General features: G+C 39.5%; 1 protein-coding gene across 1 annotated transcript in view; it reads right to left on the bottom strand.

The window, feature by feature from the left end:
• The window catches only part of LOC117831675 (neural proliferation differentiation and control protein 1-like), a 34,688-nt gene extending 11,346 nt beyond the window's left edge, over positions 1-23,342 (bottom strand). The window contains exons 1-2 of the mRNA XM_034710473.1: positions 22,952-23,342; positions 119-268 (exon numbers count right to left, since the gene is read on the bottom strand). Coding sequence (XP_034566364.1) covers positions 119-268; positions 22,952-23,054 — 253 coding nt within the window. The 5' untranslated portion in view covers positions 23,055-23,342. The remainder of the gene's footprint in view (positions 1-118; positions 269-22,951) is intronic.
• Between the last annotated feature and the right edge of the window lie 217 nt (positions 23,343-23,559).

Raw genomic sequence — 23,559 nt, 5'->3', positions numbered from 1 at the left:
CTTTTCCAAACAACTTTTGATTAAACCTTCTTTCACGTAGAAAAGGAAAAAGGATTTTGAAAACATATATGGTTGTATCAAAATTGAAGGGAAGGCTGAATTCAATTTTATGTCATACCCTTATGATGGTTCTGACTCCTGGCCACACAAAATCCTTCATCATTCTCGACCAATCGGTGGAGGCAGGGGCCGCAGTAGCTGGAGCCTGGCTTGCAGAACTCGCGACCCTCTTCGGCACAGTCTAAGGGGGGAGGGCACTTATGGTGGGCTGAGGAGAGAGAAAGAGAGAGAGAGAGACTTAGATTATATTAACACATCTGCAAAAATGATTTTAGAGTCCTTTAAAGAAAATTGAGCACCATCATAGTCCCATGTATTTTGAAAAGCAACTGGATCTTCCATTTTTACATAATATCTGTACTCTAAAAATACTCAAGCTTTGACAAGGTTCTTATAAACTATCAAACAATCACACCTCTGCCCATTTTCCATTCAGTCTTTTCTACTTAAATAAATTGCCAGTTTTGCTTGTCTAAGAGAAAATTCAGAAGTCGACCTGTTTTCTTACTGTAAGAGAAACCAGAAATAAACATCTCTTTGGGGAAATCTTTCCGAAAAAGGGTTAACAGAGAGAGAGAGAGAGAGAGAGAGAGAGAGAGAGAGAGAGAGAGAGAGAGACAGACAGACAGACAGACAGACAGACAGAGAGAGAGAGAGAGAGAGAGAGAGACAGACAGACAGACAGACAGACAGAGAGAGAGAGAGAGAGAGAGAGAGAGAGAGAGAGAGAGAGAGAGAGAGAGAGAGAGCAGTTTCATTAATATCCTTACAACACCGCAATTCACCATATCCATATGGCGCGGCCATTTTCCAGTGTCATCCCGCTCAGGGTGAGAAGCTCAATTGTCCTAATGACAGAAAGCTACAAAGCGTCTTTACGTCATTAGTCATATGAAATCAGGAAGTCTGAAATTTGTTTCCATATCACAATTTTCTAATCGATGAGATCTAAAAAAGTATCTTGTAGTGAAAATCTGGAGGAACATGTAGCCATAAGAACAAAACAACATATTTGATAACCCATTGACTACCAACAGACAACAGCTAATGCTAGCGTTTAGCCAGACAAATCCTACTGTTATCAATACCTAAATAATAATAATAATAAACAATACCTGTTTAAGTTTTTGTTGTAATAGACAAGAGGAAAGATGTCAATAACTAGTTAATGATAACATTAGCAGGGAAGTGGTTGATTGTTAACATTAGCAGTTGTGTTGCTAATGGGTTATCAAATACATTATTTTAAAAATGTATTTAATTAAACATACTTACACACTTAAGGTGTAGTATCTCGATTTTAAAAGGTCATGTTAGCATCCAGTAGCTTCCTAGCTAACGTTAAGATAAGCTAGTTAGTCTCTAACTTCTTAGAAAAGCTTAACTTCCTGTGTGACACTAGCTTGTCATTCATTATGCTGTTTTTAGCCTATGTCAGACTAAATGTTGCTCTTGATTCTTTGTTGTCTCATGCTGGTTAACCCTCCTGTTACCCTCAAATTTACCAACATCTTTTATCCTTGGGGTCAATTTGACCCCAGCATTTTAAAGCTCCAGAACCTGTTACCTAGGTGTATGTGTCAGGTACTTTGTGTTTCTTTGTTGACTATCTAAATAGCCCTTTAAATAAAATATATTTTAAGCATAAACACAATTTAAAGCATTCAGAAGGACTTTATCTGTAAAAGAGAACATTAAAGTGCTGCAAGTTGTCATGCTCCCGTCGGCCCTACCACGCTATCAAGCTAGCTTTTATACGTTAGCTCCAACCCGAAGTTGTGTGAAATATCAATGTCTTCACATGAACCATTATTTTCCCGAGCTATGGCATGGGAAATATCAAAGTTCTGGTTTGGAAAGACATTTTCCCCCCTCCCCCATTGTTGTGTGAACTATCAGTGGTTCTCGCAGTACTACAGGTATGGTTACGTTAGGTTAAAGCTCTAAAGCAGAGGGAGGCTTTTTTAGGTTATAAAATTGTATGTTATGGTGACCTCAATATCATCCAAAACAAATGTGTGTAAATTGTTGATATTTCTTATGTTTCATACAGCTAAAACAGCCCGGGGTCAAATTGACCCAAAAGAACACTGATGTGTAATTTTTTTTACAGTAAATTGGAACATATAAACATTTTAATTAAATTAGGACAAGTCATGAAATATGAAGGCAAAAAAAAACAACGTTAAACATTGATTGGGGTCCAATTGACCCCAAGGATAATAGGAGGGTTAATAGGGAAACATACTGACCAGTAACCTATTACTGATTCCAGTATTTATGAGACCACTACACAAGTACATTTAAAAAGCGATGTGATGTTAAGAGTTCAATGGCCATCATATGAATAATGCCAATTATGCTAAATGAGGCATTCAAACAGAAATAATCTCACTAAGAGGTTCCTTAGCTTTTAAGCCCACACGTCTCTAATCAGTGGATGGATCTGCTCTTCAGCACATTGAAGAGAGAGACCTAAAACAAAGACTCTGCTGATGTCAGAATTGCATCACAGCTTACTAGTGAATTTAAAAAGGGTGCCGTCACAGCATCTGTGCTGAATATACAAGGTTAAACTAATGTTATCAAATGTTTGGAGCAAAAATAGGACAGTCTGAGTTATTTTCTGCTTGTCGTAATGGAATGAACATCACCTGTCTGACACTATGAGTCAGTCAGGACAAAGCAAAGACAGGAGTGACCAGCAGCTGTTCACTCACAGATCGGACAGTTAGATAACCAGCTGACCTGATTACATTGCCTCGGCACCACAGAACCCAAACACTGAGTTAAGCTACACACACTCACACACAGACACACACTCACACACAAAGAAGTGGGTCACAGAATCACAGCAGGTATGCTTGGCAGCAGAGGGCAGGTGGAGCGCTGGGACTCCATCAGAGCAGATAATGAGCACCAGCAGAGCAGCACGGCGGGGCCGGCTAAAGGTGAACAGCACAGTGAAAGAAAATACTTCATAAGAGAGAGGAGGTATCATAAGGTGAAAAGAGAGCAGATGAATCCAGAGTAGTTGAAGAAATCTGGATCTCAAAGGTGAGGGTTACTTGAGTCTGCAGGAGCCGTGTTGTCAAAACTTCATTTTAGATTTCAAACTTTGAATACAGATCTTGAAAAGTGCTGTTTTTTAACAGGTCTACTGCATTTTTTTCATTGAATGATTCATCCTTCTTCAAGTGATGTGGCATTGATAAATCAGCACTCACTTGGTTAATAAGAGAAGTAATTTAATACATCCTCTTAGTTGTGCAACAGAGTGCAGCTATTCCTTCTTACTTAACCTATTCTTTTTTAAAAAAACCTGCTTCATAAGAGGAGAAAACCGCACATCACGGAGGACTGCTAATCCCAGTAACCTCCATGGCAACAGGGCCTGTAATACCAGGAGAGATGTGATATTGAGGGCATGGACAGAAGTGCTGCAGAGATGAAGAGCAGATGGAGGAGAGGATTGGCACATTGGTGCTTTTTGAGTGCACACGTAAGATGCATTCCAATGCGAACGTTTATCTCACTTATAGGGTGTGATGAAAAGCCAGTGAAATGGGTTTATGATAAAAAGCTGTGTTGGACCAATCTGTTTATCTGTGACAAAAACAGACTGCAGGTGTTCCTCAATTTCCATTTGCGCCCTGGTGTTGTGATGGCAGTCTCTTTTTTTAAAGTTAGCTCTTATCTTTGCCTTCTTTTGATTGTGGAGTGGTAAATTAAAGCTCCTGTGAAGAAGTTTTTGCTGTTTATAAAACAAACTGAACTTAATGTGGATACCTTTATGACCTTAAAAGTCAGGTTAGCTCATTGCTAAAACATCCTTTGTTAACATTTTCGAAAGCATAGAACATGTTGACTGATCTGACTGTAAAAAGAGGCAGAATCAGATATCTGTCTCAAAACACTACTCACAGGAGCTTTAAAGGAGCAGTGAGGAATTTTTATTGTATTGATTTAGAGGCCCCTGTGGACAAAGCTGGATGTCCTGTATTTTGGTTGATGCAGCCCTGTGCATGCATGTGTCATATTGTCTACTGGAAACTTACATCCTGCTTATCTCTCTCTCTGGCTCAATAGAAAGCACTGCTGTGGAAGAATTGCAAACAAAGGGTCTTTGAGTCTGCATAAGGTAAATCTGACATGGCAGAAGCGGTGGCAGACTTTGAAAAATAACCTTAGAGTCACTTTGGTCTTCTATAGTCTTGTTTAATGTTGTAGGTCACATAGTGGCATAGCATGTTCAAAAAGTCTAAATTTTGCTTTAATTTGGCTTTACTTTCTTTGTTTTTGGTCTTCATGTATCCTATGAGTTTAGGTTTACATTGCAGCATCATATCTGTTTGCATTAGTCAGTTAATGATGCATAAAAAGTAAATGCAGCTATAAAAAAAAAAAAACACTGAGGCATACACACCCATTCAAACACACGCATTATTGAAATTCATGCATCATCACAGCTGAACTACAGAGCTGCAGGCACACGTTCCCCTCTTCTTCTGTCACTGGCTGCTTCGGCCTCGGGGAGTGAGCAGACGAGTGACGCAGGTGAAATCTGAGATGCTGGTTTTTGTTGTTTCTGATATGACAGTCATTTCTAATTTTGTGAAACAACTACAGCTGAGGGCGAAATAATTTCCTCCCTATTCTAACAGAGTAGTGTGATTTTTCCCTGTCCTAGCAACATCTCTGTCACTTCTGTGCTTCACTGCCGCCTTATCTTCCTCAGCCCACGTTGTCGAGTTATTCCACATCCCTATTATTGTAACATACTCATGTGACAAGCCCTTCTTTGCTGATTAGATTAATGATCGTTCACATTTTTAATTACTGTCTCTTTTCTCCTTCAATGGTCTTCTATTTTTACATGCCATGTGTCTCCTTTAATTTCCCTCGAGGTATCAAACCCTTATCTGATGTTCTCACGTGTTCTTATCGACTGCATTTATTACTATTTATTTACTCATGACCTCAAGAGGAAATACAAGGTGCTGCTAGAAATAATGATCGCATAAAGTGTACACATTATTAGAATGTGTACACTTTATGTGTGGACTTCTTGTGGGGTGGAGTAGAAAATCAACTTGGGCACGTGTCTGCTGAATGTGCATGACATTAGACTACACAAACTCATGCAAAAAGAAAAAATAATAAACTCACATGTACAAATTTGAGATTTCTTTGTTCGTATAAGTTACAGTAGACATCATGATTGACTGGATTGAACATATCTTGGAGAGCAATGTTGAAAGAAGCCAGAGGAGAGAGTCTTCCCTGCTTCAAAATACGCAACAAATGTATCTCTATGCTAAACTAAATATTTCTGTCATCTATAAATTTGTGAATAACTTTCTGTCTGTTGAAGTGTAATTTCCAGAGCTTAGAATGACATTTTGAAGTAATTTGGGTATTCAACTTACAGCCATGGGAAATATGTTTGCTCATCTATCCTAATTTGATATTCATGGTTCTACAATGAGTGTATTTCTCTTACGGTTGGTTGAGTAATATGTAACCAGTTAAATGGCTAATGTGGGGCTGATAAACTTGATGTAATGAACAGATCAGCTACTGAAGTTAATGTAAAATTATTTGCAGGGAGCATAGACTGTATAAAATATGGACGTAGTATCCGTGACATCACCCATCTGTTCCTGAGAGCTGTTTGGAAGCCAATCGTCAGCGGCAGCCATATTGGAAATGCGGAACTCAACCAGGCATAGTGTGACGTAAAGGGGCGGAGTTTGAGCCTCCTAGCCAACAGCTATGTGTTCCCGAACGTGAGTCAAGTCAGTCATGTCCTTATTTGGGCAAAAACTTGTAATCTTAATATCTTCTGAACTGTCACGTTAGAATAAAATGCACCCCCTGTACAGTGTGTGCCGATGAGAAATGAGCTATGTAGAGCCAAGCCCTTTTTTGAACCAGGCTGTAAACATGTTTATTAATGCTGCAAAGATCATCTTTTGTGTGTTTGTGGTTTCCGGTGTTTCTGCAGCCAGCCTCAAGCGGATTCTCGATGTATTGCAGTTTATAACACTTCTGCATGGGCTTCATAGTTTGAGACCGGAGGTTGCCGCTTGGTAGGGAGACAAAAAATAGATGATATCTGTCAACAGGGCAAATATCGGCCATTACCGATACTCAGCCGATTTATTGGTGCATCCCAAGCGACTGCTATCCTCAGATTCACTTTACTTTTCCGATAGTTTCTGGAACCATAATCTATTACATTATGTCTCCTCTTCCTCATTGTGGAAGACGTGGGGCTTTGCAAGTCACAAGATCTTTTAAAAAAGGGATGCCTCTGCTGAGTCAATGATGCAGTTGTGGTGTCACACTGCACTATAGTGAAGATGTAAGAATAACATTAAGTTATCACAAATCAACCTCAGTCCTTACCAAGCTTTCTCAAACATGCTGCAGAGGCATCATCCCTCCTGCCCTTGATATTTTCTCCTCCCATCTTCCTCTCCCTGCCAAAACCTTCTCAATATTACCTGAACTGCATGTTGTCGCATCGTTCTGCTGCCCTTCTTTTAATGTGCCTTTAATCTGGTAACTCTCTTAAAATCAAAGGCTGTTACTGCTAAGATCAGGTGCAGACATACGCAATCATGTCATAGATCAAACAACTTTCTACCCTCTTAAAAGTGTTTGACATTTCTTTATTGAGAGGATTAATAAATTCAGAGTAAATTAGTCAGAGCATTAGTTTGTTTGTACACTATTAAGGTACTATTAACACTGGGTAACTAGTAATGTCACAGTACATACATCATTGCATAATGCTTGAGGGTATTTATGTCAGTAAGTTAGTGCTTTGTTAGTCCACCACCCTGGACCAGAAACTTGTAGAAGTTTAGTAGAAGTACTACCTTTAAAAAATGATTTCATGTTTTAGAGAAAGACATTTGAGATGTTAAGCAGTGACCCATTTCCTAATTATTTATACAAAAATATAAATTATGATCAATCAATCAATCAATCAATCAATCAATCAATCAATCAATCAATCAATCAATCAATCAATCAATCAATCAATCAATCAATCAATCAATCATTAAATCAATCAATCAATCAATTATCTCAAGATGCTTTTACAAACAGAGCAGGTCTAGACCACTATATGTTAAATTATTGAAAGAGATCCAACACCAAGACAGGATAAGACTCAGTCTTATCTCATCTTAATCCACCATGAGCATTGCACCTTGCAGTATTTAGCTAGTTACAGCGGCGAGGACAAACTTCCTTTAACAGGCAGAAACCTTGAGCAGAAACAGACTCATGCTAGACAGCCATCTGCCTCGACAGAGTTGGGGTTGGAAAGAGGGATAGAGGAGAATCATGATGACAAACCCACTCCTCTAAAGATAAGATAACAGTCAAAACTGAGCACAACTTATTTAACACAGCTAAACTTGGGATCAGAGTGTATGGGTAAACAGCTCAACAGGTTTACCAAATGTGGCTAATGTTAACAGAGCTACCTCTATCAGCCAACATGTGCATGCCTGTGCTGGTTCTGCATTGCTCAAGTCATGTGGTTATACCAGTTTAACCTGAAACAGCCTATATACAACTTTATCTCAATTTTCCATATCATTTTCTGGATCTAGCCGGAAGACACGCTGCCCTACAAGATGACATCTGTTGCTGTGCTTGTTTGCATCCGTGTAGTACAGGGGTTCCCAAACTTTTCAACTCGCGACCCCCAAAATATAGATGCCAAAGACTTGTGACCCCCACTGTCCCTCAAAGTGATTTAATGTGGCTTCATTGAGCTGGTCTGCAGAAAATTAGCCTACCTATATGATCATGTGTTTCCTGTGCCATTATGAATTAACCTACTGCTACTGATGCTTTTGATAATTAACTGTAATTAACTAACCCTAAACTTAGGAGTCATCTGGCAACAAAGAAAGGCAGAACACTCATCACATTTTCTATTTTCAAGGTTTTATTTCAAGTTTAGCTACTATTTTTGTTGATATTTTTTATTAAAATGGGTAAAAATTATAATTTTTAGATAACTTTTAAAAAACAAACACTCTGGAAGACATCTCACGACCCCTTATTTGTGTCTCCCGACCCTCCAGGGGGTCCCGACCCACACTTTGGGAACCCCTGCTGTAGTAGAGCATTAAAGCAGCATCCATTAATTGGATCTACAACCCCAGCTAGTTGTGGTTGGCTGTGCCACAGTTTAGACATATGACCTTCAATTTGAGCCTGCAATAATAAACATATGAATAACTTGATAAACTGACTATTAATACTGGTTTAATTCTAGTGTAATCGTTTCATCCACTACAAGTGCACATCTCTACTTTGAAGTGTAAATTATTTTTATAGTCTGACCTGTGTATAACCTGTGTCTAATCTGCGAACATGGAGGAGGCGGGCTTTATGACTTCGACTGCACCCCAGTAGGGGGTGCTCTAAATACTTTGGCTTCACTTGTGGGGAGTCTGTCGTATTGTTCATCATTTCACACTGTTTATGGCCTACATTAGTATTGCATGTAAGGTAATAAACTACGATTAACATTTAACTGAAAACACCAGTTTGCTGTGCAACCTCAAATGCTTCAAAAATACTATGTAGAAACACAAAACTTTTTCTTTTAGATACTGAGTCAAGATTTGTACCCGACATCTGTTGACTGTTAATGTGTCGTGCTGTTAGTCATCTTGTTACAAGTTCCTTGTTTTCAGATCAGACTGTCTTTATCAGGGTCAGTCACCGACAGAAACTTGTTTGCACAGAAGCACAAATGAGTCACATATTATTGTTCACTGCATTAAAAAATGCTCATATAGTATTATTCAAATGTTCAGACGAATGGGGTGAGCAAACTCTTTAGTCTTATTATTATTTTTACATGCATCAACATGCGTTACCATTTAAACATCAGACAGTCAGTGATTAAAAAAAAGAACATAGTGAAAGATTGGAGCAAATATGTTGAGGTAATCCTTTCCAGGAGGCTCTGTCTTTGTGGATTGCTGAATCTTTTGCTGGATTAGTCTCAACCCTGCATGTCATCACGCACAAAAAAACACAATCTGAAAATCCTTGCCGCGATGAATCACTGATGTCTTGAACAAAACACAAAGCCACGTACTGAAGAATCTTCAAATTTGCACAAATTGGAACAATAGAGCGATGATCTCAGCACCTCATCAATTATTCATCACGTAGGTGAAGTTAATATGGTGGAACAAATTGAAGTCACATGAATGCAGATGATTATTCTCCTCACACACAGACGCCCATAAACACAGGCAGACGCAAACCTGCTGTACGTGTGCTTGGTGATGAATGTGTGAGGCCGGGCGACGGCGAGAAAATGAGGGTGAGAAAAAGCAAAGAAAGTGTGAAAATGAGGGACAAGCTGCGGTTGTTTACGTCAGATAAACAGCGCTTTTACAGAAGAACTACGCTGCAACAAAATGTTATAAACTAGGCTTCACTAGAATTCTTCTTTTACTGAGTTCAAAAGCTTTTGCTTGAAGAATAACACAAGATGCTCATCATGATAATTACATGACAAAGCAGCTCCAATCTATTTAAAAGTCTAACAAAGGAGCCTCAGAGGTGAATGTCAAGCAGGAGGTGGCCTCACATCAACATCCCTCCCACACAGTGAGCAGTGCTGCTAATTAAAGCTCTCAATCAAGGAGGCAGAGAGAAAATAAATAAATAAATGAGGTGAAAAGAGTAAAAAGGGGAGAAAAAGGCTTGGTGCTGCAGTACATGCGGTTGTTTTAAGGACACTGGAGGTGTGAAAAACATTATGTAACACAGGGACTAAGAAAATAGTCCTTGGAACAAGTGAAAAATGACGTTTTTAACCATCTGCTGCTTCTGTTGCCAGGCTGTGCTCAACAGCAGCAGCAGTTCTGCCAGGAAGATTCTCACACACATGCATACACTCTCCTCATGTCACGGCTAACTTGTGCTACTTCAAGCTGTTCTCCAGATCCAAAACAACAAGTGTCAACCAATCTGTAATAGTTGGTGCATGTCTGTGTATGTGGCGGAGAGATTTAGCAAGGAAGCAGGAAATGGGTCTGCCAGGAGGGTCAGACGCTCCCATTGTGTGTGTGTCAAGATAACAGACAGGAAGTAAGCCAAACACTCCAAATCAAGTGGAAACATTAGAGAGCTCTCTGCTTGATGTAAAATCACACGGGTTATTTCCTTATGTCCAAAGTGTGTGTACATGTGTGCACATTTGTGTAACCAGGTGAACATGTTTCTGTTTGTCCACCATGCCTCCTCACTGTCAATCCACAAAAACAAACAGAGGCCAAGTGTCCTGGTTCTATCGAGCTGTTTTCATTGGCGTCAGCTGAGACGAGGGATTAGGAAATACTGTATGATGATAAAGCATGAGAAAGTACACACGGATCAAAGTGAGGAGATGTTTCCATTCTCTATCAACATTAATAGCTGTCCTGTTCTTGCCTTTAGGAAAATAATCAACTGCTCTAAATACAAAAATATGGTATTGTGTTGTAAAGACAGGACAGAGATGCACTCATTTCCATAACCGTCATCGGTTATGGAAATGATCAATCAACTAGTAATCAGATAATAAACCGCACATGACTCGTATCCAGCTATCAGCCTCTAAATTTAACATTCTCTTTAAAACTCATAACATGATGTTGATGTTTAAAACAGAGACGTCCAACACACTTATGTTACAAAAACGTCCCTGCAGGCAGCCCTTTATGTTGTAGCTTACAAAGCAGGTACAAGCTCCCAGACTTGAGAAGTTTTAGGATGTGATGCTGTTGTGTTTGTCACCCCTATTTGCTCTGTTTTGTTTACCTATCACTGCTAACCATAGACTGTATAGAATATGAACAGAGTATCCGTGATGTCACTCATCTGTTTATGAAGCACTGTTTTGAGACTAATCATCGGCGGCAGCCATATTGCTGCTGTCGAGCGAGTGTGACGTAAAGAGGCGGGCTTTGAGCCTCCTAGCCAACAGCTACAGTGTTCCCGCCTGTCAATCAGGTCAGCTGTGCCTCTCGTTGGAAGACTCGTAATCTCAATATCTTAGAAATTTCTGCGTTAGAAAAAAAATGTCCCCTCCTGTACCGTGTGTGCCGATTGAGAAATGAGCTATCCAGACTACACTGGTCTTTTGTACCAGGCTGTAAACATGTTTATTTCTGCTGTAAAGATCAGCCTTTTTTTTTAAATTGGTGTGTATGTGGTTTCCAGTACTTCCGGCCAGCCTCAAGTGGATCCTCAATGAACTGCAGTTTTTAGCACTTGTACATTGGACTCATATTTTTAGACCGGAGGTTGCAGCTTGGTATCATGCTATCAGCCTCTAAATGTAACATTTTCTTTAAAACTCAAAACATGATGTTGATGTTTAAAACAGAGATGTCCAACACACTTATGTTACAAAAACGTCCCTGCAGGCAGCCCTTTATGTTGTAGTTTACAAAGCAGGTACAAGCTCCCAGACTTGAGAAGTTTTAGGATGTGATGCTGTTGTGTTTGTCACCCCTATTTGCTATGTTTTGTTTACCTATCACTGCCAACTCTGCAGAGATAGTATGGATGCAAAATGGCTCACTCCTACTAATCTCAGTTACAGAAAACAATATTACAGTTTGTCTGCTCACAGGATGAAAAAAAATCTTGCTGGTGTAAGCTACTAACTGTCAACACTAAATTTGTCTGCATCTTTGAGAAGATGATGTCCATGTTGTCATCCAATTTTATCAAACATGTCCCTAACTGCTGCACCCTTAAAATCCACAAATAAATGATCAATGTAACAGACATATAGATGCTATTGTCCAATTTTCTTTCAGTCTTCTTTTCTCTCACAGCTTTTAAATTAGTGGCAATACAATGCAAGGCAATACATTTAAAAATCACACAGCTTTCCTCCACATTCATCAGTAACAGTAGGGAATCATAATGTGTTTTACGTAGGGTTGCAAAGGGGTGGAACATTTCCGGTATATTTCCATGGGAAGTTAAGCTGAGGACTTTTGGAAGTATTCCAAATTGGAAACTTTCCACTGGAATTTATGGGAATTGAGGGTAATTTAATGGAAAGGTTTCATATCGAAGCATAAAAATTAAGCATTAAATATTACTCAACCCCCCCGACCCAACCCATTCAAAAATGAACAAAAATGCAATCCCAACAAAGTCCCATTCAAAATGTTAAATGAAAAGAGCCCCTCTCCCTCCGACAAAGTTTCATTCAACATGCAAATAAAAAAGCATCTTCCCTCAGATTCTCAAGCTTAGCCTCTGCAGGATTCTAGAAATCATCTGTGCCTCATGTGATGGAGTAATGCACAGTGCATGTAGGGGGCGTGGTCTAAATAGCCCTGTAGTAAGCAGTGTGCTATGTGCATGGGATTGAGGAATAGCAGAGATATTCAACTGTACTTGCATGAAATCTGGTTGTTTCAGTCAGGATTATGCTAAAATATATTTTCCCCAACTATATTTAAGTTCTCTATTAAGAGCCAACCTTCAGTTTAGTAAATTCCTGGTTCATTCCCGTTAATTCCCATGGAAAGTTTCCAACTTTGAAAATTCCCAGAATTTTGCAACCCTAGTTTTACATGGCTGTGTTGAATACTTGATCCCAATGAGCAAATTATTGCATTGAGGTCTTCATTAGTGACATAAGGTTAGGAAATACAAAAAAGTGATAAAAGCAGAGCAAGAGAGGTTTTAAGACACAAGAATTGAACGCTATGACAGAGAAATCTACAAACCTGAATGAGGCCCCTGACGTAAACACAGCACGTCACGCAGTATGGGACTCTGTGTTTACGGACTGATGAATGGAAAAAGGAAATGTCATGAAGTCTGACAGAAGAAGTCGATGTGCTGATTGATGCGATCCTGCTCACCTTGTTTGACTTCACCAACAGTGGAAATGTTCTTTTCAAAGTGAGTTACACACACTAGGTTTTCTCATTTTAAGACAGCTTCAGAGTGAACCTTGACCAATGACACGGCTGAATCGGAGTGTAACAAACTATTTCTAAAGGAAGAAATATAAACATTTTTAAGGTCATGAAATAATCTGGAGTTAAATATTTTCAGTCAAACTGTTGATCTGTTGAGTAAATAGAGGAGTAATAAGCCCTTCAAGGTCCTGCTCACTCTGCTGAGGTTCTACTATCCCAACCAGGTCACTGCTGTAGTACCTTACATCATTTGAGAAGCTGATTGTTTTAAAAGCACATTAACAAGAGTATAAAAATGAATTCACCTTAAATTAGTAGTTGTTTAAAATGTGACACTTACGCTGTAAATAGTTTCTGCAAGGAAATGTTATTTGGCTGGTTTTAAAGGTTAAAACTTCAGAGTGACTCGCTTTCCAGGCAGTAAGATGTTAACAGATAGAACAAAAACAATGTAGGGCACAGAGGTGATACTGCTCAGTCAGCTCTGAATCGTTCATTAAGTAGCATAAAAAGGAATGGCATCATTTTTGAAAGCCTCTGTTCTGAGGAAACCGTGTCAGAAAACCCTGAGACATCATCAGATGACTCAACGCATGGAAACTATCTTTCCACCATATCAGTTCCTGTGAACCAAAATAAGGTAGGTGTTAGTTTCCCACCACAATCTCAAGCAATGACTCCTGCATGTTTAATTTTCTGCAGGGCTCAGTGGAAAATGGGGCATGACTTAGCACCTGTTAGAAACACATTTGCAAATACACGCACTCAGGCATGCATAAAGACGGACGTGTCATAATGCACAGGCAGGAAACACACAGGTGGTTATAACTGAGTAGAGCTAAAGGTGAAAAGGAAGTCATTTCACAAAGTCAAACATTATCCTCCTCTAAGGAATGTAGGTTTGTAGAAGAACGGAGTGGAACAAGTCTCTGTGTCTTTCCTCCTGCGGCAGTCATCTGTCTTATCTCTCTCTGCGTCTGTCATTTGTCTTTCTGTTGCAATAAGTTCTGTCATGTCGGACAATGACGAGTGGAGGCCATTACGCAGGAGGTAATTACATTGTGGTTATCATTAGAGGGGAGCAGAGCTGGATGCCCTGCAGCAAACAGAGAACAGGCTGAGGAGATTTAGACAATGGAAACAAACACCAGGGTATGCAGGAGGAAACAAAAATGCTTCTGATTCAGTCTTTTTTTTGTTTCCTTCTACGTGCTCATGTTGTTTGGCCTTCAATAACTGAGAGACCCGTATGTAATGCAACAAATCAGGGTTTAATTATAAGAGCTTCTTCAACTGTACCGATAATAACCCCAAAAAAAGATTTATTTATTATTATTATCTATGCTTTATATACGTCTGATCATTTATTGGTTGATGTCCCCCCTATTTTTTCCCCATACAAGTTGCTTTCATTTAATCATTAACAGTTCTTAACATCCAGAAATAGTAAACAGCAGTAAACGATCCACCATCACATACAGAGAGGAACATGCACCGCTGTAACAAGCTGACCTTAGAGTAAAAAATGGCGTCACTCATGTGGATGTTTACCACTGTTTGCAACTTGTAAAACATCTAAACATTCTAGAGGAGGAAAGAAAAAAGTCCTCAGTAACAAATCTAGTCTACCTAACCTAGGTGAAAGTCATCCTCACAACAAAGCTAAAGTAATTTCTAACAAAATCACTGTATCCACATCACTTCATGACCCACTATAGCCTGGCTAATGAGCACAGATTTGGCCTTCAACTGGTGCATTTGGAGCAGTCTCCTGAATCGCTGCTACTTTGCAGATGTATATCCCAACTAGAGATGTTCACAATTAATCAACTATCGATTTATTGTTTGTTAAGAACTTACTCAAACACATTTTTTTGGTTTCAATTTTCTATCACGTTGAACAAACATCATGTGATCTCATACTTTGTTCAGCTATCATGGAGGTGTTTTAACTTTAAAGCATGTTTGGATGTGAATCAGCTGACTGAAGGTGTTGCTCACAGCGGAGACTACAGCTGGGGGCTGCAAATGAGTGACAGGTCTCCACGCCCACAACCAGACTGATTATGTCCCGGTTGCGCTCCCGGCTGACACCTGACCACGTTCACATGCTTATTTTTCTCAATAAGAACAAGTAGACAGAAAACTGGACACTGTGAGTCTGAAATATGTTTCTGTTCAGTTCTCTTGTTGAAGTCTGAGCCTTCACTTTTATGACTGTGTATCCGTGGAGAACATCACCCTGCTCCACATGTTGACATTCAGCGTGTTTAACATTTTGAACACCTCAATACGATCCGTAGATATTCAATACTGTCAGTTATATACACTGTCGTGAAGGAAAATTTGATTCAGGGGGGAAAACGCATTTGGCATTGTTTTTTGACATGGAAAATATCTACATTTCTTTTTAATGATTAATCCATAATTGATTGTTAACATTTCCAAAGATCGATCACGGAAAACACTTGAAATTACATCCCTAATCCCAACCTGACCTGTATGATGTGATCGCTTAACACATGGACGTCAAACTCATTTCAGTTCAGGGGCCACATACAGCCCAAGTTGATCTGAAGTGGGCCGGACCAGTAAAAAAGTACAAGTCCATTCTGAAAAAATTCACATTTAATAAATCATCTTTCTACAAAAACAGCTGTTGTATTGTTTTGCCAGGATGAGTCTCATAGTGGGACGAATGTTTTCGCTTTAAGCACTGAAAGCTGCTGCCAACACACCAAACACACAGGTTACCCATTCACCTGACACACAGAGTGAAATGTTTACATCAAAGGAACAGATCGATTATATTAATGAAGAAGGTAAAGTTGACTATTTTAAACCCCTCAGTTCCAGCATGAACAGTTTGCTTGCTGGACAGTGTTGTATGCAGGGTGTAGTGCTAGTGTTAGTAGTTAGTGGATCATCTTATAGTGCTCTAAAAGTCTTGATGAATCTCAACCGGATTATGCAAACAGCAAGCAATCTATTTTCTCACTTTGAGAAAAAAAGTTCTGGAAAAAAAAATCACTGTTCAGGTGTGCTCTGTCAGCTTTACGATTTTATGCGACCCCCAGAGGACAGATTTAAAATAGTAGTTACTTTTATTGAAAAATTGGAGTTAATGTCTTTTTTCACTTTACAAAGTCATTCTGCGGGCCAGATTGGAACCTCCAGTGGGACAGTTTTGGCCGCATGTTTGACACCCCTGGCTAAACACATTCACAGTGTGACCACCAACAACAACAACATCAGGGAGACAGGTTTCATCATGGACATATGGGTTACTGATGCACACTGCCGCACTCATCAACCGACCAATCAGAATCAAAAAGGGGCGGGTCTTCTGATATCAACTTTGTCAACCGAGGTCTGAATAAAGGGAAAAGTCCCCACATTATATTTTTTAAAGTACAATCTCCAAGTCTAGAGCCTCTGCTAATGCTATGATATGATTTCTACCAATTCTTACTGTTTCTTTTTAAAATGCCATTAAATGAAAGCTAATGTGAAGCATATAGAGAACCAAAGCAGACCTGACTAACCTCACCACAAAGGGAAGAGGAAGTGCTGCTGAAGAGGTTTCATTTACTTAATACAACAGGTGAGAAGAAGCACTCTGAAGCTGAGGTCGCAGGTGCTGCCAACGCAAAGAAATACCATAGTGGACACAGCCCCTTATTATTATTATTATTATTATTATTATTATTATTATTATTATTATTATTATTATGCACGTATAGAAATACTCAAGTTCACAGTTTAAATAAATAAATGACAACTGGTGTCAATAACAGTAAGATATGCTTTTTTGCTCATTTATAAAAACTAAACTTCACATTTTAAAATACAAAAGTGTAAAAAAAAAAACTTCATTGATCTAGATACCAGCTGTGGTGTCTATAGAAAGACGGCTTTGTGAGAATGAGCACAGCAGCAGAGGTGTAAGCGACATTTCATCGGAGCTACTGTTTAAATTGGGTTACACATTGCACACGTTGCACTCTTGGTGAGGATGTGGCTACACACAAAAGCAAACCAATGCACGTATGCAAAAAAAAAAGAAGGCTGACAGTCAATAGTCTTTTTTTCCCTATGCTTCACTTTACATCATGGCATCCGGTGTAAGAGAGACACGAGCCTCGGTACAGCAACCAAGGTTTAAGGTAGACCAAACAGCTGAACTGTGCTACTGCAAGCTGAAAAGTGAAGGAACCATCAGTGGGGTTAAAAAAAAAGAGAGCAAGAAGAGAAGAAAGAGAGAGTAAACAGCGGTCTGGAGAAGCCACCACAGCTCAGCCATAGCTGACCGCTTATATCTCAGACCACCAAATTGAGACAACAAGCACCACAATGAGGCAGATCAATACAATCAATGAGGCTGTTCCTGGCTGCTCTGTCATGACGATATGAGAGGCCGCACAATACTGTATAACTGGGCGATAATGTTTTGTTCCACTTACGGATGAACGCCAGTAATGTCACATTCCCGCAAAGACCACACAGGCTACAAAACAGATGCATTTAAAACCAGACAGAGCATTTGTTAGCTTAAAACTACATTTTCTCAATCATTTCCTGGAAGCACTGAGTTCACACACACACACACACACACACACACACACACACACACACACACACACACACACACACACACACACACACACACACATACGTCACAGTGAGGTATGAGGAATGGCACAGATCTAGAAGTACTGATAAATCTGGCCCTACTGCAATCTGAAAGCACTCAGTTTCAAAGCCAGATTATCTCTTGAACCTGAGCAAAAATAAAAACCAAAACCCTTCCTCTCGAAAATTTGCAGCTACACTTGATCTCCAGTCACAGGGAGATCCAGATCATTACTTATGAACCTGATCATCGCCTCAGTGATCTTTATGTCCTCTAACAGCGCGAGTATGTCCTTCTCCTTGACTTTTTATTGCTCTTGCTTCCCAGTAAAACCCAGATAAGTAATTTTCCTGCAGGGCAAAAAGGGTGATTTCAAACAGAGAAACCAGCGGCTGTGTGTGTGTGTGTGCGTGTGTGTGTGTGTGTGAGGGAGAGAGACTGAGTGCGACATTGAAGATATGAATCGTTAAAGCTTAATCCTGGTGGAAGAAAAGGCCGGAGGCAGCATCACTGTGAATATTAATCACATCATGTCTACGTGGGTTTGGTGAATGACAAACCTGGCATTTAAACGTGGCAGCACAACAATGAACAGGCTGCATTAGGACACTGAGAGGTGAAGGTGACGCTTCAATAGTGGAAACTGCTCAAATTAGAGCAGCAAGAATGTCAAAATGAGAATGTTTTTTCAGTTAGGAACCAAAACAGTGTTTGGGTGCTGCTCCACTGAGCCTGATTAAACCAATTCAGCTTGTTAAGTTAATTTATTCTGTTTCTTAGCCAGCCGACTACACATAATTTATGAAATCAATTGGGTTCATGGAGACTTTGGATTTCTTCCACCCTTAAGAAGGCAATGTTCTGTGAAAGCTTTCTGGCATATTAACACATGATGATGTGTCGATGTTTGCTGAATCAACCACCTGATTACTATGCACTTCATGCTGTTATCACACTCCAGCAAAATCTCACCCAAACCTGACTCACTGCAAAAACTGAATGTGCTTTTTGGGTTCCTGTAGATGCCTCCATGTATACTGAATGAAGTGAAGTTGAAATGGACCTATGAAGTAGATCTGACTCTGATACAATCCCCTGTGCAACGTACAGTTACGTACAGTCAGTTATTCACACAAGACTGAAAAAATGTCATACTTCAACCATAGACTCAAATATGGGTGTAGTATCTGTGACCCATCTGTTTCTGAAGCGCTGTTATGGCGGCAGACATATTGCTGCTGTCAAGCGATTGTGACGTAAAGAGGTGGGTTTTGAGCCTCCTAGCCAACAGCTACGGTGTTCCCGCCCGGCAATCAAGTCAGCTGTGCCTCTCATTGGAAAACTCGTAATCTCAATATCTTTGAAATTGCTGCGTTAGAAAAAAAATCAGCCCCTACAGTGTGCCGATCAAGAAATGATCTATCCAGACTACACTTGTCTTTTGTACCATGATGTAAACATGTTTATTTCTGCTGTAAAGATCGTCTTTTTTGAATTGGTGTGTATGTGGTTTCCATTAGTTCCGCAGCCAGCCTCAAGTGGATCCTTGATGAACTGCAGTTTTTAGCACTTCCACATTGGACTCATATTTATAGACCGGATGTTGCCACTTGACTTCAACACAACAACTTCAACTATAGCCTACATATTAACACACTGCATTGTCAGGAACAAGCTGAGTTCACATGTGTCTCAACAGGTCAGAATTCAAATAGAGATAGACAGATTAATCAGGCTGATTTATGGTAGTTTTAAATAATCTGCACTCACGGGGCCAATTTTAAAAATAAACAAATAATGTGTGCAGACACTGCAGGCAGCAACGTCGAGTGATGTTAACATTCATCCCTAAATGACAGCATGTCAAATCTAAAACAGTTTCTGGCTGGTGTTTAATATATGTATTCTGTGATGATTTAGAGAATAATAATGTTTGATATTACTTCTGGAATAAATATCAGTCATGTCTGATAGGGATGCAAGATATTATCGGCACGTTATCGGTATCGGCCGATATTGGCTTAAAAATTGAACATCGGCCAACACGCCGATATCCGCCGATATAATGAACTGATAAACTAATGGGCTGCTGCACACATGTTGGGCTCATGTTTTAAGTTAAATTTGAATTTAATCAGCATTCTGTAAGGTACATGTAGCTGAATAATTTAGACACATTTCCCGTCAAAGAGTAAATCATTTGATTTAATTTGGGTTTAATTGCTGTACAGTCACACTTTTCACATGTTCTCTGTGAACAGAGGTTAGGTTTACTTGTCTCAGGGAGAGCATCATCCAAGTTTTAAGGAGGATGTATCTTTTTATATGAACGCAATTGTCAGAAATAAATATGCAGTTTTAAGGATTTCTCTTATTTTGCACAAGAAATGAATATTACACAACAAATGTGATAAGAATATCACCATAATACTGTACGCTAATTCCAATACAGAAGAGAATTGAAGATCTCTGCAATTAGGTGTCCAGAAAAAAATATCGCTATCGGTAATCGGCTAAATGAGTTGTAAAATATCGACATATCGGATAACAGCAAAATCCAATGTCGTGCATCTCTAATGCCTGAAATCTATAGCATAACCCAATGTAATATTCTGTTTCATAAATTGATTAAAAATCCACCCAAGACAACAACAACAACATGTGTCAGCATTATATATCGGCCAACCTGCTCACTGATTACCGGCATCGGCCATTGAGAAAAAGACATTAGTCGACCACTACTATCAACATCCTACAACTACAAGTGACACCAAACATTTCATTGAATGTAATTATAAAGACAAGAACACACAGTAATCTATGTCCAATGTGTCCGTCTCCATCCATGAAGAGAGTTACGATTGTATTCTGATTGTGGGAAATGTAATTTGCTCAGCTTGCTTCCCCACAGTTCTCTTCAACACTCACAAACACAGAAAACACAGCCTGCACACACTCAGCCTTCACCTCTGACACAGCTGCTTTTCCCACCATGCCTGTCCTTTTCTCTCTACCTGTATGTCTGCTCTGTTGAAAATATTCATCATTAGTCTGTTTTATAAAGTCACCCTAACAACACACAACACATGTGTCGACGTTTCACTCACAATGCCTTTATGACAGCAGGTGATCTGCGTGTTGAAGAGGCTTGTTGTTAATGACGAAGCATGTGGCAACGCCTCTAAACTAGGGCAGAAATACATCAGGTGTTCAGACAAGAGAGCAAGATGACTGGGTGTGTGTTGGTAAAGCAGAGGGACAGAGTGAGCATGGAGAGTGAAGCTGCAGCATTCAAGAACAAAATTGACAGGGCAGACTTTCTGTCACAACAATCCAGCCCTTGAAATTGTTGAGGTGCTGATTTAATAAATTAAATCTGTGATTAATAATCTTAATCTTAATAATGATCAAAATAACTCTGATTATCATTTTGGCCATTTGTATGAAGATGACAAGCGGAAAATCCCTGGAAACAATAGCCGACACTGTTGATGCAGTCACAGTCTCATCCCCTTCATCCTCTTTGTTCTTTACAAGTAAAATAAAACTACACAGTGTTTGACTAAATGCAGACTTCTGTGAGCTGAAGTAGATTGGTTTTATATTTTGGCCAGTTAAAGCAACTATTTTTAACTACAAATTCACCCTAATGTGTGCCCCAAGGTGTAGGCGACTGCCAGTAAGGATTCAGTGTCCGGTTATAAGTGCAAAGTGTGCGTTTGTGTGTCCTTGAGATAAAGGCCAAAGATTACATGTGACAGACCAGCTGTTGGTTCTCCCAAAGGCTGTCTGTTTTAAAAGCCGAAAGGAAGATTATCAAGCAGACACATCAACTGCAATCATTACTGTGTGAACACACAAACACAGACAGACATGGACTTCATGTCATATATCCTAACACTTCCCTTCTTTGTGATAAATGTAAACAATATACTGGAACACTTGCCCATGAATTTTGGTTTTGCCCTAAATGAGTCTCCTTCTGGAACCTTGTGTTTGATTATATATCAAAAGCCTTTAATAAAACTATTACTCCAGACCCACTCCTTGCTATCTTTGGTTCAGTAGACACAAACCCTTCCATAGATAAATATTTTGGGCAATCTATTTCCTTATGTACATTGTTGGCTAGATGCCTTATTTTACAAATGTGGATGTCAGAAGCAAGTCCTTCATTTCAGCAATGACTCAAAGATTTGGGGAATGTTTTGCATTTGGAAAATTTGCAGTAAAAATTAGCTAACAGAGAAAACACATTCATGAAAATATGGAAGCCCCTTTTGGACAAATGGACGACCTCTTCCAACAAACCGCCCTCTCAAGCCACCTCGCACTGCGCTTGAACCCTCCTAATGGCTACTCAGATGACAAGCTGATGCTTACGTTTTGTTTTGTTTGTTTGTTTGTTTGTTCTTTGTATTTTTCTTTTCTTTCTCGTATTGTATGACTGTACGACTCTTATATTTGTGCTGTAAATTTCACAATCTCAACTACTGCCAGCATTATAATATCTTTCTTTTATTCTTATTTGCTTATTTATTTCCATTATGTCCTTAATGTTTGTCTTGTGTTTTTTTTTATTTATCTATGCCTGAAAAAGAAAAAAAAGAAAGTGAAAAAGAAAAAGAAAAAAAACACAGGCAGACAAGGAGGCACAGGGCTGCACTTGAAAATGTTCTACAATGATGAAAACTGTGTTCAAACCAGTTTCTCAGATGAACACAGATTAACTTATTGTTTGGCTATTGTTGGGATACTACTGGTTGAAATGATTAATTAAGACACACTGAATAAATAAATTAACAATGCATCCCTCCCTAATCAAATGCATCATGGATCCACCATTAATTGTTAAGTATTCCACATCATGGTCGGGTTACTTACTGTTAAAATGACAACAATCTCTGTGTACGTATGAAAAACACTACACCATGCGAACCTAACAAGGAAGGGAATGAGTGTTTTTCCCCCAGTCTTTTCCTTGTGTCTTGTTCAGCCTGTACTTGTTTAACCTGTCCAAAGCAGCTGTCTGAACTCAAGGGACATCCCGTAGTGTTAAACTACTTTATCAAGAAGAAACTGACTCCTAAAGGAGCAATACAAAGTAAATCAAACAGCTGTGTCACAGCTAAAAAGTCCTCCTCAGGTGGAGAGTCCATCAGTAAAGATGCCCAGGTGACTCACACTTATCGATGAGTTGTTTGAACATTCACAGAAGCTATCGATGTTCATATTTCTGTCATGGTAGCTTTTTAATATTGTTGTAAATTACCTGGCAGGCTCCTGCTGACAGGAATGGCACAGACCACCACCACGACAAAGAGCAGCAGCGAGGCCCGGCGCTGAGGTCCGTTCCGCGGGCTGGAGAGCAGCATCCTCAGGGTCTTATCGATGACGGAGAACCGTAGACGGGGACAGGTGTTGTTGTCATTCCCCCATCACTTTTCTTCTTTGTTGTTTGTTGTTTTTGTATTTTTTTTTTTTTGAAGGGGAGCTTCAGCACCAACTAAACACGCCGTTAAGCCGAACAAGTCGCGCCCGGACACAGTCGGTCTACAATGCACCGTAATCCGTGGAGCTAAAGATAGCGGAGCTTCAGCCGGGGAAGGAGGAGGTGTGTGCTCTCCTGTGTCAGGGCTTGTGTTTGACATGATGCATTCACGGACTTTTGGAAACTCAGACAGCCTCAGACTGTCTATTGTGTCTGACATTATATTGTCAGACAAACCCCTCTCTGGGTGTTTTTAAAAGTAAACTTAAAACTTCCCTTTTAATCTAGCTTTTCATTTGGAGTCATTTATTTTTAGACCTGGACTATATTATGAATTTTATTATTCTTATTATTTGTATTATTATTTTAATCATTATTATTTTAATCAT

The sequence above is a fragment of the Notolabrus celidotus genome, chromosome 19, assembly GCF_009762535.1.
Source record: "Notolabrus celidotus isolate fNotCel1 chromosome 19, fNotCel1.pri, whole genome shotgun sequence".
NCBI classification, from domain to species: Eukaryota; Metazoa; Chordata; class Actinopteri; order Labriformes; family Labridae; genus Notolabrus; species Notolabrus celidotus.
This window is presented reverse-complemented; position numbering and strand designations above follow the sequence as displayed.